Source organism: Schistocerca piceifrons, chromosome 1 (genome assembly GCF_021461385.2).
Source record: "Schistocerca piceifrons isolate TAMUIC-IGC-003096 chromosome 1, iqSchPice1.1, whole genome shotgun sequence".
In the NCBI taxonomy this organism is placed as follows: domain Eukaryota; kingdom Metazoa; phylum Arthropoda; class Insecta; order Orthoptera; family Acrididae; genus Schistocerca; species Schistocerca piceifrons.
Genome location: NC_060138.1, coordinates 190,685,267 through 190,699,391, shown reverse-complemented (window position 1 = coordinate 190,699,391; position 14,125 = coordinate 190,685,267). Strand labels below are relative to the sequence as shown.

Below are 14,125 nucleotides of genomic sequence, written 5' to 3'. Positions count from 1 at the left end.
AAAATAAGGGCCGATAACACCATGACATGATACAGCACACCATATTATGACCTTGGCGCTATGTAGTGGTCGCTGGTGAAACTCATAAGGATTGTCCTGTGTCCAATAACGAAAATTCTGTTTGTTCACGAATCCGTTCAGGTGGAAATGTGCTTCGTCTGATATCCATAAGAATATCTGGCTACTAAACTCCATACGTGATGCTGGGTCTCGTTCATGTAAGTGTTGCACAATCTGCAACTTATAGGGATGGAAGTCTCATTTGTGCAGTATTCTTTGTAAGCTTCGTCGCTTAATCCCTAGCGAAGATGCATGCTGTCGAACGGAGTGGCGAGGACTTCTCTCGATTGCAGCTCTGGGGTACGTACTGTTGGAATGCCACCTGGAGGTTTCTTTTTCAAGGCAGATCCTGTTTCTTCAAAATTACGCACCCATGTTGTAATCGCATGCGCAGATGGGACACGTCCATGACGTCCAAGCTGGTAATGCTGTCGAAATGTTCTCTGCGCGGCAGTCGCACTATCACCATTTTTGTAAAACGCTCTCACAGCTACTGCACATTCCGCACCAGTCCAATTCTCCACGATTACTAAATGGCAATGCATTCACATCAATTGTGCAAAGTTTCGAACATCTGCCGGGGCTACAGTGCTGCCAACTGTAACGTTCAAAATTTCCCGCTCCCCTGCACCACCCAGTATTTTGGCCAAAGCCTTCCTCAGAAAAAGTAATACATGCACACTCATTCACACAAGCAAGCAAATCTCACGCACACGACTGCCATCTCTGGCTGCTTGGTACACCCTACTAGATATACGTCAATCTGGCAAGCAAGTAGGCATTTGCAGTTACCTTTTTCGAAAGTACACGTTGTGTCCATAAAAGGTTGCATGTATTTGTGTATAAACTGCCATTTCATTACAAAATCCAGTCTGAGGACATGTCACGATAGAAGGCATCCGCAGAGAGAACTCTGGTGAAAATTGATGGAAAGGAGGCATTCCCCGATTTCAACTGTTTCTCAGATGAGGCTACATTCCACATTTGCGGCACAGTAAATAAGCACAATTGCCGCTTATGGAGAACTGAACCCCCACCCGCACGTTGTGATAGAATGCAAATGTGACTCTCCAAAAATGAATGTGTGGTGTGGACTGTTAATGGACAGGGTTATAGGCTGATTCCTCTTCACGGAGCCTACAGTTAAGCCAATACTGTACTCAGACGTGCTGAAGCTGTATCTTGTGCCCAAACTTCCTTGTGACGTGATCTACCAGACCTGAACTGTCGTATTCGTGAGGCATCACAAATGTTACATCTTCAATGCTGCAAAACACTTGGGGAGAAATGGTGTGCATATAAAGGTGTATTATGCTGTGGCAATAAAAATCTTGGGTTACCATACTTTTAGAAACATATTGGCAATAAATACCTCAATTACTTGTCAAGTTAATAGATTTTTGTATTATCTATTCTATATATATACCCCAAAAGCCACCATAGGGTGTGTGGTGGAAGGAATGCTGTACCACTACTAGGCACTCCATTTACTGTTCCACTTGCAAACAGAGTGAGGAAAGACAACTGTCTATATGCCTCGCTATAAGCCTTAATTTCTCATATATTTTCTTAATGGCCCTTACAAGAAATGTATGCTGGCTGCAGTAGAATCTTTCTGCTGTCAGCTTCAAATGCCTGTTCTCTAAATTTTCTCAACAGTGCTCCTCAAAAGGATCAACACCTTCACTTCACCGATTCCCATTCGAGTTCCCAAGCACCTCCGTAATACTCGCTTGCTGCTTGAACCTATCAGTAAGAAATCAAGCAGCCTGCCTCCGAACTGCTTTGCTATTTTCCTTTAACCAGACTTGGTGCAGATCCCAACACATTAGCAGTGCTCAAGAACAGGTCACACTAGCATCCTATACTTTGTCTCCTTTCCAGGTGAACCACATCTTCCTAAATTCTCCCAATAAACTGAAGTCAATTATCTGTCTTCGCTATCACAATCCTCACACGCTTGTTCCATTTCATATCACTTAGTAACGTTATGCCCAGACACCTGGACGATGTGACTGTCAAGCAGAACACTAATAACACTATTTTAACATAAAGAGCCCTTTTCCCCTACTCATCTGCATTAACTTACGTTTTTCTACATATAGATAGTTGGTTGATTGGGGTTTAAGGGACCAAACAGCAAGGTCAGCAGTTCCTTGTTTCAAAGGCGGTCCATTCGGACGGATTTACATCTCAGAAGAGTCACAACAATAAAAAATAAAAGGCTAAAAAATGTAAAAGTGCAGTCGTGTAGTCAATGGTGGAAACAAAAGGAGGGAAGGCAGCAAGTGGGCAACCCAAGGCTAGAGGCAAGAAATATCCCACCTCTGATGCAGTACAGGCAAGACCACCTGCTATTCAAAAGCATTCAACCGCTAGAATGTAAAAGTGCATATTGTAACAGGAGACTAACCAAATCTAAAAAGCAATAAAAACAGAGTAAAAGGGAGAGAAAAGAGGATCTTGTCCAGGGAGGGGAGTCAGGTATCTCCAAACACAGCTTACAGTGGGAGAAACCCCAACCCTCACTGCCCTGCCCCTACTCCAGAGGGAGATTAAAAACCTTAGAACTGAAAATAAAAACCACTTTCACACAAGAAACTGAGAATCAGTTCAATCATCTGGGAATCATCTGTCAATATTAAAGGTGCGGGGATAGTCTGTACTTAGTACGCAGAGCCAAAAGAAGGGGACATTCCACCAAAATGTGGGCTACTGACTGGAAGGCTCCACAACCACAAAGTGGGGGTGGCTCATTACGCAAAAGAAAACCATGGGTCAGTATGGTATGGCTGATGCAGAGACGACACAGGGTGGTCGAGTCCTTTTGGGAGAGGCAGAAGAAAGAGCGCCACGGGACAGGCGTCACCTTAATTGCACGAAGTTTATTAGACAGGGAGGTAGCCGCCCAAGAGTTGGCCCATGATTGTGCAAAGTGGGATTTGATGTGAAGCCGTAAATCTGCCGCAGAAGGGGTTACAGGGAAGGGGGGGGGGATAAAAGTGACTGCTCCCCCAGCCAAACGATCAGCAAGTTGATTACCTGGGATACCCAAATGGCCAGGGACCCATAGGAAGTCAACGGAACAAGCAGCATGGTGAAGATCAGCGAGACGGTCATGGATGGCTGAGATCAAGGGATGGTGGGAAAAACACCAGTCAAGGAGCAAGGACAGGAAAGGAGGGGGAGGGGAATGGAAAAAAGGAAGGCTACAATAGCTCGCGGCCCCGTGTTCGCCACACACGTACTCACGAAAAGACTGAGCCCCTTGGGGGGGTCTACATTTTGTCTAAGCAATACTGTATCCTTCTACAGTCAATCGATGTACATCATAGCATCATCAGTGAATAACCGCAGATTGCCACCCATCCTGTCTGCCACATCATTTATGTATGCAGAAAATAATAGTGCTCCTATCATACTCCGCTAGGACACTCCTGACAATGCCGTTCTCTGACGAACATTTGCCGTCAAGGACGACATACTGGGTTCTATTACATAAGAAGTCTTCGAGCCTCTCACTTATCCAGAAATCTATTCCACATGCTCCAACCTTCATTTATAATCTGCAGTGGGGCACCCCGTCAAATGCTTTCTGGAAGTATAAAAATAAGGAATCACATTACGCTCGATCCTTAGTTCGCAGTATATCATGTGCAAAAAGGGCAAGCCGAGTTTTGCATGCGAGTGATGCTGTCTAGTGGACAAACTTTTCGGTCTCAGGGAAATTTATTATATTTGAACTTAGAATATGTTCAAGAATGTATTGCAAACCCATGTCATGGATATTGATCCATAATTTTGAAGGTATGTTCTTTTATCCTTATGTATAGGAACCCCTTGCACTTTTTTCTAGTTTCTTGGGACTTCACACTGGGTGAGAGTGATGATAAATGCAAGGTAGGTAAGGCACCAATGCCACACAGTACTCTTTGTAAAGCCAAAAAGGGATCCCATGAGGACCTGGAGACTTTCTTGTTTTCATCTCTTAGTTGTTTCTCTACGCCTTGGATGCCTACTACTATTTCATTCATAGAAGAGCCCACAATGGTCAAACAACATTATGCTTGGATGATTCTCCGGTGTGAACAATTTCTTAAACATGAGATATGAAACTCTGGCTTTCTTTTTCCTATCTTCTACTGCCACACCAGAAGGGTCAACAAGTCACTGGATGGAAGCCTTAGACACGTTTAGCGATTTTACATAGGACCAGAGTTTTCTCGGGTTCTCAGTGAGATCTTTTACTAACATACGATGGTGGTAGTTTTATGCTTTGCATATATATCCTGTAACAGATGCATGAATCTCTACCAATCTTCACCTGTCACCGTCTGTGCGTTCTTTCGAACCAAGAGTGCAACAGCCTTTGCTTTAGTATTTTCCAAATTTCTTTGTTGACCACAGTTGGTGTTCCTGTCCTTTATTCACTTACTAGGCCCACACTTCTCTAGAACACAATTTACAGTCTATTTAAACTTAGCTCACAATTTCACTGGAACTAAATGATGTCAATTCATTGCTGAAGTGAGATGCTAACAACTGCCTATTTGCTTTTTCTAGCAAAAGAACTCTTAGCCTTATTGACTGGTTTATCAACGACAGTAACTATAGTTGCTATGATGACATCGTAGATCACCAATACAGTATATTTTAACTCAGACACCCTGTATTTCACAAATATTTGTTGGAAATAGCAGTACTAGAAAAGGTCCGAGGAGGAAAACAAAGTGTGAAGAAACACTAACTCCCAGTTCTTAAATTTCTATAACAATACTTTACTGGCAAATATAAGAACCAATTATTTTAAGAACTATTGAAATGTAATACCTTCTTCCTCTCCTGGTCAAGTGTAGCCTTGTAAGTGGACACTTCTTGCTTAAGAGAGCAGTTTTCTTTCTCCATTTCCAGAAGATTACACCGAAACCTTCCTTCTGCAAAATTAAACGATGTGACGACATGTTGAACAGAGAGAAAGAATTAATGTTTAATTTGTTACAATAGCCCATCACAATCTTCACTCAAAATTGAATCTAATCAGTTATTCCAGTTTAATTCGCTACAGTACAAGATGCATTCAAGTTGTAACGCCTCTAATTCCCCCCCCCCCCCCTCACAAAGTAATCACATGAAACTGTGAAAATTGTTACTTCCTGGCATTATCTCCCTGCAGCTGTGCAGATTTTTCACAGATCTGACACCACAATTCAGTGGCAGCTGCAAACATTTCTGAGTCCAGTTTCACCATGGGAAATCTAATACAATAGCGACACAGCTAGTGAATGTGTGGCCACAGAGTGGGTATCATCACTGGAAACAGCCAAAAGTTGCTAGCAGCATGTCACCCGAGTAGGGAGTATAGGAAATCACTACAAAGTAGTAGTCGCAAACTCACTGTGGCGTCATGTTTGCCTGAATTGCTGGTGCATTGTCTTTGTGAAGGACAAAGTATGCATATTTTTCTGGCCGTTTTTCACTCAATGCTGGAAGAAGCCTGTTCTCTGAAATGTTTTCATAGGGTGAACCTGTCACTGAAGTGCCCTATGGAATGCAGCAAATAGGGATTACATGGGTGCAAATCCAGAACTTTCCCTTTTGTTTCACGATTGAAAAATGGCACCCATGTATAACTCATCCACTGTCATAATCAATGAAAATAAATTCCTACTCATGCTACTATCATGCGCCAGGAGTGCCTAGCAAAATGCGACAGACATATCCCTGCAGTTACCCATCAGCATTCACTTTGATGATACTTTTCACATTTATAGGTATTCATGCAGCACTGTTTTCACACACACTGTGGAAATGCCAATTTTGGAGACGATGTGTTTCGTACTCATTCACCTACCCTCCAAAACAACTTTCTCAGCTCACTCAAACATGTCAGCCCGTCTCATGCGAGGCTGAGATTGTTGTCTGTTATTGTCAGAAGACGTTCTGTCTTCTTTCAACTGTCACACCCATGAGTGCGCACCGCGCACATCCTCGACACCATCACCACATGTCTTACTCAACTTGCAATGAATTTCAATCTGTAACACCAAACAGATGGAGAAAACTGCTTTTGTAATGAAAAAATTGCTATTTCAAGTACCAAAAACAGCTTTAACTCCCACTGCTGCCACTAGAGTTTTATGTCATACAATGCTGCCATATCTGTCGCATTCACTAGTGCACGCATATTTTAAAGCAAAGAGTGCACGCGTATTCTAAAACAAACAGCATATTTGTATGCTTCCAGTACTGAGAAGAAATGTAGCTGTTGTAACTTCAATGCACCTCATATTTCAGGTCATACTATTCATATAAGCAAAACAAGACTAAAGCAGTAATAACAACAATGACTGTGATAGAAAATGAAGCAACTCACGTCTCTTAGGAAGGTCAGCAAGGAGTTCACATCTTTTCTTCATACGAAGCTCTAGATGCAAAATTAATTCTCTAAGAATGTTTTCAGCATCAGCACTATTCATTTCCATTGATGGGAATGGTGGACCCAAACTGAAAATATTTTGGACACAAAGATGTTATACAATTTGACACTTAACACACGTAAATAATTTTAATGCATTTCTAAATGGAACAAGTTATCAAAAACAAAATAATAGCGTAACTTGTTATTAGTGCCTTTAAACTAAAATGCCAGTTATTTTAACACACTGAATGCCGAGGTACTCTAACCACGGCACATATAATATTATTTACTGTTTTTAGCGAGGAGGAGGAGGACGTAGTCTGAAATGCCATTTGGCAATGAAGATGAAGGTTTTCCATGATTTCTTTACATCACCCACAGCAAATGAAGGAATGGTTCTTTTGGAAAGGACACAGCCTTCTACACCCTCCATTCAAGTTTGACCTTTGTCTCTAAGAACGTCATTATCAACATAATTATTTTCACTTTCTTTGCTTGGGTCCAGTGTCTTATGTGTAAAGTACTTTCAACCATATAAATCACTAGCCTATCGTCAAAAGACCAAAAATCACAAGAAATCTTTCCCAAAAAGAACACTCATTTATTCAGGCAAGTTTTGTATGTAATGTAAAGACTTTTTACATGGTTTTCAAGGTATTGATTTATGCATATTCGCGTCTCGCCAACATTACAGTTAAATTTTTTCTGTGTACTATGTTTTCAAGAAGTACCGAGTTTCACAGCAATATAAATACAAATATTTCTTTCTAGTTTTGCGAGTTGACTATCAAACTCCTGCACACCAGTATTCATTTTCTTCCTGTTCAGAAAGGCTTAACATTGCCATACACAAATTTCTACATTTGTCATGATTTACACTAGAGTAGAAACATCAATGTTGTTGGTATCTTATCTCATCAAAACACACTTTAAATAAAGTGGCACCATGAAGAATTAATGCAAATACGTCACAAACTTATATTCATACAAGTATCGACAGATAATGTAAAATAGTAAACTGTGGCGGCTGATGGGTGGATATGGGATGATGCAGCACAATTTCACTGCACAGCTGGGAAGGATAGTAAACAGGCGACATGTCAGTTATAGAGCTCTAAGTCTTCGCTAATTTCATTCCTCGTACTCAACTGGACAGTAAGTATGCCCCGCACACAGGTGCAATATTCACAGATGTCAGCACCTGAGAGAGAGAGAGAGAGAGAGAGAGAGAGAGAGAGAGCGCATGTAGTTGGGCTCAAAGAAGTTGGTTGGAGTGATCGGTGAATCACTCATCATTTGAGTGATGCCACTATTTGTGCCAGCATCATTGAATACATGAACCATGGCCAAACACAGTGTCAAGAAGAAAGCTGTCAACCTACAGAGATGACAGAACATTAAGCCTGAGCAATCATCAGAGAGGCACTCAGAGCTCCAGGTTCGTCATCATCACCGATCCAATTTTCAACTGGTGCTTCACTGATCCTAAGGACCATTAATAGGTGGCTCATAGAAAGGGGGCTGAACTCACAGCACCAACTGTGTTGAGTACTTATGACTTCCGTACAACAAGCTCAATTGGAGTGGTGTCAGGCACATTTGGCCTGGAATCTCATTGGCTGGAGTAGAATTGTCTTCAGTGATAACACCTGCTTCAAACTGAGCCCAGATGACCAGTGAAGATGTGGCTTGGGATGCCCAGCACAGTGCAGGGAAACTAACCTGACTTTTGCCTACCATATACCCACACAAAGAGGAGTGATGGTCTCAGTTGTCATTTCAGTTCACAGCAGGACCCCTTTAGTTGTCTTCTGCAGCATCGTTATAGCAGAGCAGTATAATGATATTTGAAGTCCTGCTTTGTTGCCCTTCATGGAAAACTATCCAGGACTCATATTTCAGCAAGGTAAGGTCTGCTCGTACTCAGCTAGAGTTTCTATTGCTTGTTTTTGTGCCTGCCAAACCCCACCTTGGCCAGCAATCTCTCCTCAACCAAGGGCATTCTGAGCATTATGGGCAGGGGCTTCTAACCAACTTGGGATTTTGAAGATCTAACATGCCAGTTGGACAAAATCTGGCAAAATATCATTGAAGAGGAAACCCAGCAATTATCAATCAATGCCAAGCTGAGTAACTGCTTGCATAGTGGCTAGAGGTGACCAATGCCTTACTGACTTCTCAAATTGTGAAGCGCACTCTTCAACAAACCAATTTTTTTCTTATACTGGAATCATTTATTTGTTTGCACAAGGACATTGTCTATTGAATTCCCTCCCATTTAAGTAATTCCTTCGTGGCACATCTTTTTCTTGTCTTGGTGTATATAAGTCACCACCACCACTATCGGGAGCTTTCTGGAGGCACTTGTCACAAACTGCATGAATAGTTACAATCTTGGAGAACTGACGAAAAACCAGGATCATTCAGAGATCATTGCAGCTTTGTGTGACATATTCTCAACAAACAAGTTAAATATGGCATCAAAATATTTGCTATGTGCAATGCTAGGTCATTCTACTACACTGATTTGTTGGAAGTGTATTGTTGCAAACAGCCAGGACTGTTTAGTGTTTCTAATAAGCCATTTGATATGGCATGTAGGCTAACTGAACTAATAAAAGGCACAAATAGAAATGTGACTACAGATAACTGGTCATTTGTATAGGAAAAAACCATCTGAGTGAGTGTTTGCAACAAGGATAGAGAGAGTGGTTCGGCAGTTTTTGGGCACCAGAAGGAAATTACTGTGTTATAGTATGTACCTAAATGTAACAAATCTGTTTTAGTGACTCACACAATGCACAAGGAAGGAACTGTAGACGAGGCTACTAAGATACCCGACATTACACTAGATTATAATGACTGTGGGGGGGTTTGATACTGTTGACCAAATGTGCAATACATATCCAGTGACACAAATGACAAGAAGATGGACAATGGCTATATGGTATGCATTGTTGAACATGGGTGTATCATTGTGGAAATGCTATTTCAAGCAAAGGAAAAGAATAGGAAACATCAAGATCTAGTTTCATAAAGAACCTTTCTTTTCAAATTGTGAAACCAAATCCTATCAACAGATCTGGGATACAAAGTTTACCAGCACACGTTAGCACGTATCTATGTCGTTACGAAGCTGAAGAGATTCATATACAAGAGCAACCACTGAAGAATAAAGGTAACTCAATTTGTAGGGGGACAAAGAACAGATCTACAACAAAAAGTTTTAGCTCTTGTAATGACTGTGTCTGCAATGGACATTCTCAGACAAGAGTTTTCTGTGAAACATTCAGTGTTTGTACATACAAGGTTGAAGACAATTAATTTTGCAAATAAATTATTCCAATTTAACAAGTTAACATCTATAACACATATGGCACTATTCTTAAGCATAATATTACATGTTACATGTAGTCGTCATATGACAATAAATGATAAGCAAATGCACGCACGCACTCTTTCTCTCTGTACGAATCCGAAAAGGTCAAAAATCACGCATCAGATTGGGTGAATGTGGAGGCCACGCAAAACAAGCTGTCTTCCGACCACTTGTAGCCAATTGCATACTGATTTACACCAGTGGGGTGATGCACCACCTTGCTGCCAAATAAAGTTCCGTGGTTCAGCTTCTTCCAGTTAAGGGAAGAGGTGTAGTTCTAGTGCATCAATATAAGGAGTTACAGCTGCTTCACTGAAAAATTAAAACCCATAAACTTTCCATCGGGGTATGGGACAAAAATGATCAATTTAAGAGTGTCTTGTTGTAACTGTGTCATACCATGGGGATTTGCTGCCCCCCCCAGATGTGCACATTATGCATGTTCACATTTCCACTTACACAAAATGTCTATTAATCACTGAAGATGGCACGTTTCAGAAAATCTTAGTCATGCAGCAACATTTCATTTGCAAAGCTGGCATATAACCTGTAGTCTGTAAGCTTTAGCGCCTACAACTGTAACCAATAAGGACATAGTTGTAAGCATTTCCTTAATCCTCCACACAGAAATAATTGGAACTGCTAATTCATAACTAGCTTTTCGAACGGATTTCTTGGTGGTGTGTGTGAAAGACTCTTGCTCCTTCAACACGTTCTACAGACACTCTTGGTTGTCCCATACCCTTTCCTTTGCAAATACACATATGATCTTCAAACTGATGGTAACATCTATGGATTTTATCATCATTTGGAGGATTACAACAGAACTTCATGAAATTCACATTTAACTGTAACAGCAAATTCACACCTTGCAAACTATAAAACATAAAGCTTTCAGTTCACTAGTCACCATCTTTGCTATTAATACTTTCTAATGAAAGGCATAGAAAACAGTGCTTGTATACAAGTGTACAAACAAAACTGTTTGGGCAGTATGTACAGAGTTAGTGTGAAAAAAATCCAAGGAGTCTCTAACCGGTATTATTTTACATACAGAACACAAGCATGCATACAGTAAGTTTTAATGCCCCATATGAGAAAAAGAATTTAAATAATCTGAATTTTATTATATTTTTATTGTTAGTGCTAAAACTACACAGTATGCAGAATATTGTCAAAGACCAATGGTCATATATGCAGACTAAATAAATTCTAAACTTTCGTTACGTGTCATGTGTTTTTTTTTTTTTACATGTATTATCAAACGAGAAAACAGTACACATATGAAAAAAATGTTGTAACTTCTAAATTTGTTATTTTATAACACTCAGTAGTAATCACTTTAACCATTTATAATTGTCATTTTTTATTTCACTTCCTATATGAAGGTGAATCTGTTCATTTCATACATGCTTAAGAAAATTAGAAAGACAACCTTACTTTCATTCATGTAAGATACGAGTCCACATTTTCTAAATAGGATATTTCAATTAAATCTTATATGTACATTAAATGTAAATTAAATATCAGCAATAACATAGGAAAACTTACCTTTATGTTCCATACTTTTAAAAATCAGAATAAATGATGACCAGAAGGATATGACAGACAAAAGTAACATTTAAACAAAAAGAAAAATATTACAAAACTTTTTTGTGGGCAGAAGTATGTACATGAAACACTGTATTAAAGCTGATTTGTGATTTTGAAATTATTTGTTTCTTCTAATTTCTGCAGGTCAGTTCTTTTCTCTTTTGCAGCTTTCATCATACTATTTGTTTATTTATTAATAAAGTCATATCATGATGTTTCTTTGCCTGGTCAGCAAGTTGTTCTGCAGACGGATTTTGTACGGCCATTTACGCAGCATTGCAGATATTTTCTTTTCTTTCTAACTTAATTTTCATCAAGGTCATCAATTTTAGTCTCCCTTTTGATTAGCATTTTCTATATTGATTATAACAGTGTCTTGCCACTGAAATGCTTGCAAAAATCTTTATCAATAACTTTTGTTATAGATCCACCTAAGCTATTTATATAATCACAAATGCTAAAACCTCTTTCCAGTTGCTTGGCCATGGCTTAATAGAAGCTTCTGGATACGTGGTCAAACCTTCACATGTTTCACTTTTAAAATGAAAGGGAAAGAAATCATTTACTCTCCTAGTTTCCTTATAACAATTAACAAATTCTTCACTGTTTCTACAAACAGTTTCATGGACAAAATCAGTGTGAACGTCGTCATAGTCTACAAATTTTACAATATTTAAATCTGCTGAGCTACTTTGAAGGCTTTTCATCTTCCTTATACAACTTTTCTTCTCTTCCACTACATTTGTTGGCATTAAACATGACTTCTTACAATGCTGAAACCTGCTGGCGATTTTCAAATTATAACCGATACCATTTTAATTAGCACAGACTTTACATCCCTAAATGAAGTCAATCTCTATTTAATCTGCTTTTCACCACAAAACCAAGGTCAACTTTTTCTTCTAGAAGTTGGTTCTTGGGATTTGAAGTCAACTATAGTTAAATTATTCAACGATTCTGGTTTTAAAAACCTTTGCCTTAATGTAAGAATTACTTTAATAACACAACTTGTGTACCACAACATATGCAGGCAAAATTTCTAGTACACGGTCACATAAAGACATTTTCCTATCCATGGGTGGTAAAAAAATTTCAACGGAAATCATGCCCCATTAACTGTGCTAAAATACTCTTTCCTAGCAGGAGACCATCTGAGTAATCTATACAAAAAACCATTCCAATGCCCCAATCTAATGTTTCAAATACTTGCCTAAAAACATTATGTATAACGTGTAATGTACATTTATTAGTTAACTGTTATTATCATTAAGGTTGTGTTCCCCCATCAATTTGTGCAATTTTAAGTTGACATTTGGGCTGTCCATAGACAGTTTTAACACGTTTTAACATGATAAGGGGAAAAATTTAACATAGCCGATTTTGAAACATGCCACTCGCAATTGCATGGCTGAAGAAAACTTATGTTACAAAGCATTTTTTAATATAGTTGTTTAACCAAAACCTAACATGAATTTCCATCTGCTTCATTAAAGTTTTTGATTTCAATGCTCCCTTTAAATCTTCTAGCACAATATTTTTGTAAGAATAGCACAAGTCCAGACCTTCATATGTTAGTGGTTTTCTTTTTGTCACATGGCAAGTTATCAGCAACATTGGGAAACTTTTTAATGACTTTATGAATGTATGTTTGATCTGTATGAATAGTGACATTTGATAGATCTCAACACCCAGTGTATTTCTGCATCCAACATCTCAAGATGTCTCCAGCTAATTCAGCATTTTCTTTTCTAGATGAACTCTATTCTTTGCTGCAGCCGACTGCTGGGAAGAAGTTGCTGGCTTTGAAAGAGATTTAAATGCTTTTTTTCCCTTGCAGACAGCATTGCTTTTAAGGTGTGGTTATGTCTTTTGTAACTCATGTGATTTTAGGTAGGATCTCTCTCACTGGCAATCAGAAAATCTTTGTTGTATGCAATGGATTTTGCTTTATGTTTACCCTAGCCAGAAGGTGAAATCCAATCCTTGTACAATATATTTTCTAGCCAGTTTACACTGACTTTTCCACTCACTGTCATATGATTTACACTAAGACCATATTCCTAGAGAAAAGAAGAAAAATGTATCTAGAAACATCAGATAGCCTGTCAAATATGTCTCATTCCATACGAATATAATGATTTTTTTAAAAAGTCGTTTCACCATGGTAATTTTTTTACCACAGACTGATGTAACTGCTCTATTCTTTCCCAGGTTATCAGAAATATGTATAAATATATACATGACGAGCTGAAGTACAAAAATAAATAAGATTCCAGGATTAATGTGAGCCAACATATAAAATTAACATTACAAGAGTAGAGGTCTGATATACTAAGTTTAAGTTAATGTATCTCAGAGGAAGCATTAAATAAAACTTAGCAACTTAACGGGAATTTACAGTCTTCATTAAAGGAAGGAAAATGTACTTACCAGTAAAAAAAAAAAAAAAAGGAAGAAGATTCTTTTACCAGCAAAACATGATGAGAGTAATCTTATCAGCAGAATATCTGCAAGTTTAGAATTATGTAGCAGAATCTAGTAACGTCATATGTAACTTAAGTAACACCCCCAAGCACTCCAAATATCTGAATTCCGGGTAATTCCCCGCAATAAGGTAACACTGCTGCTAACCACTTTTCGGAGCTTCATAAGAGGGGGAGGAGGGAAGGAAGTCT

At 39.0% G+C, this 14,125-nt stretch overlaps 1 protein-coding gene across 1 annotated transcript in view; it reads right to left on the bottom strand.

Moving 5' to 3' along the window:
• Positions 1-14,125, bottom strand: part of LOC124786165 (kinesin-like protein KIF23) — a 146,157-nt gene that overhangs the window by 81,715 nt on the left and 50,317 nt on the right. Inside the window, exons 9-10 of the mRNA XM_047254241.1 lie at positions 6,434-6,564; positions 4,891-4,994 (exon numbers count right to left, since the gene is read on the bottom strand). Coding sequence (XP_047110197.1) covers positions 4,891-4,994; positions 6,434-6,564 — 235 coding nt within the window. The remainder of the gene's footprint in view (positions 1-4,890; positions 4,995-6,433; positions 6,565-14,125) is intronic.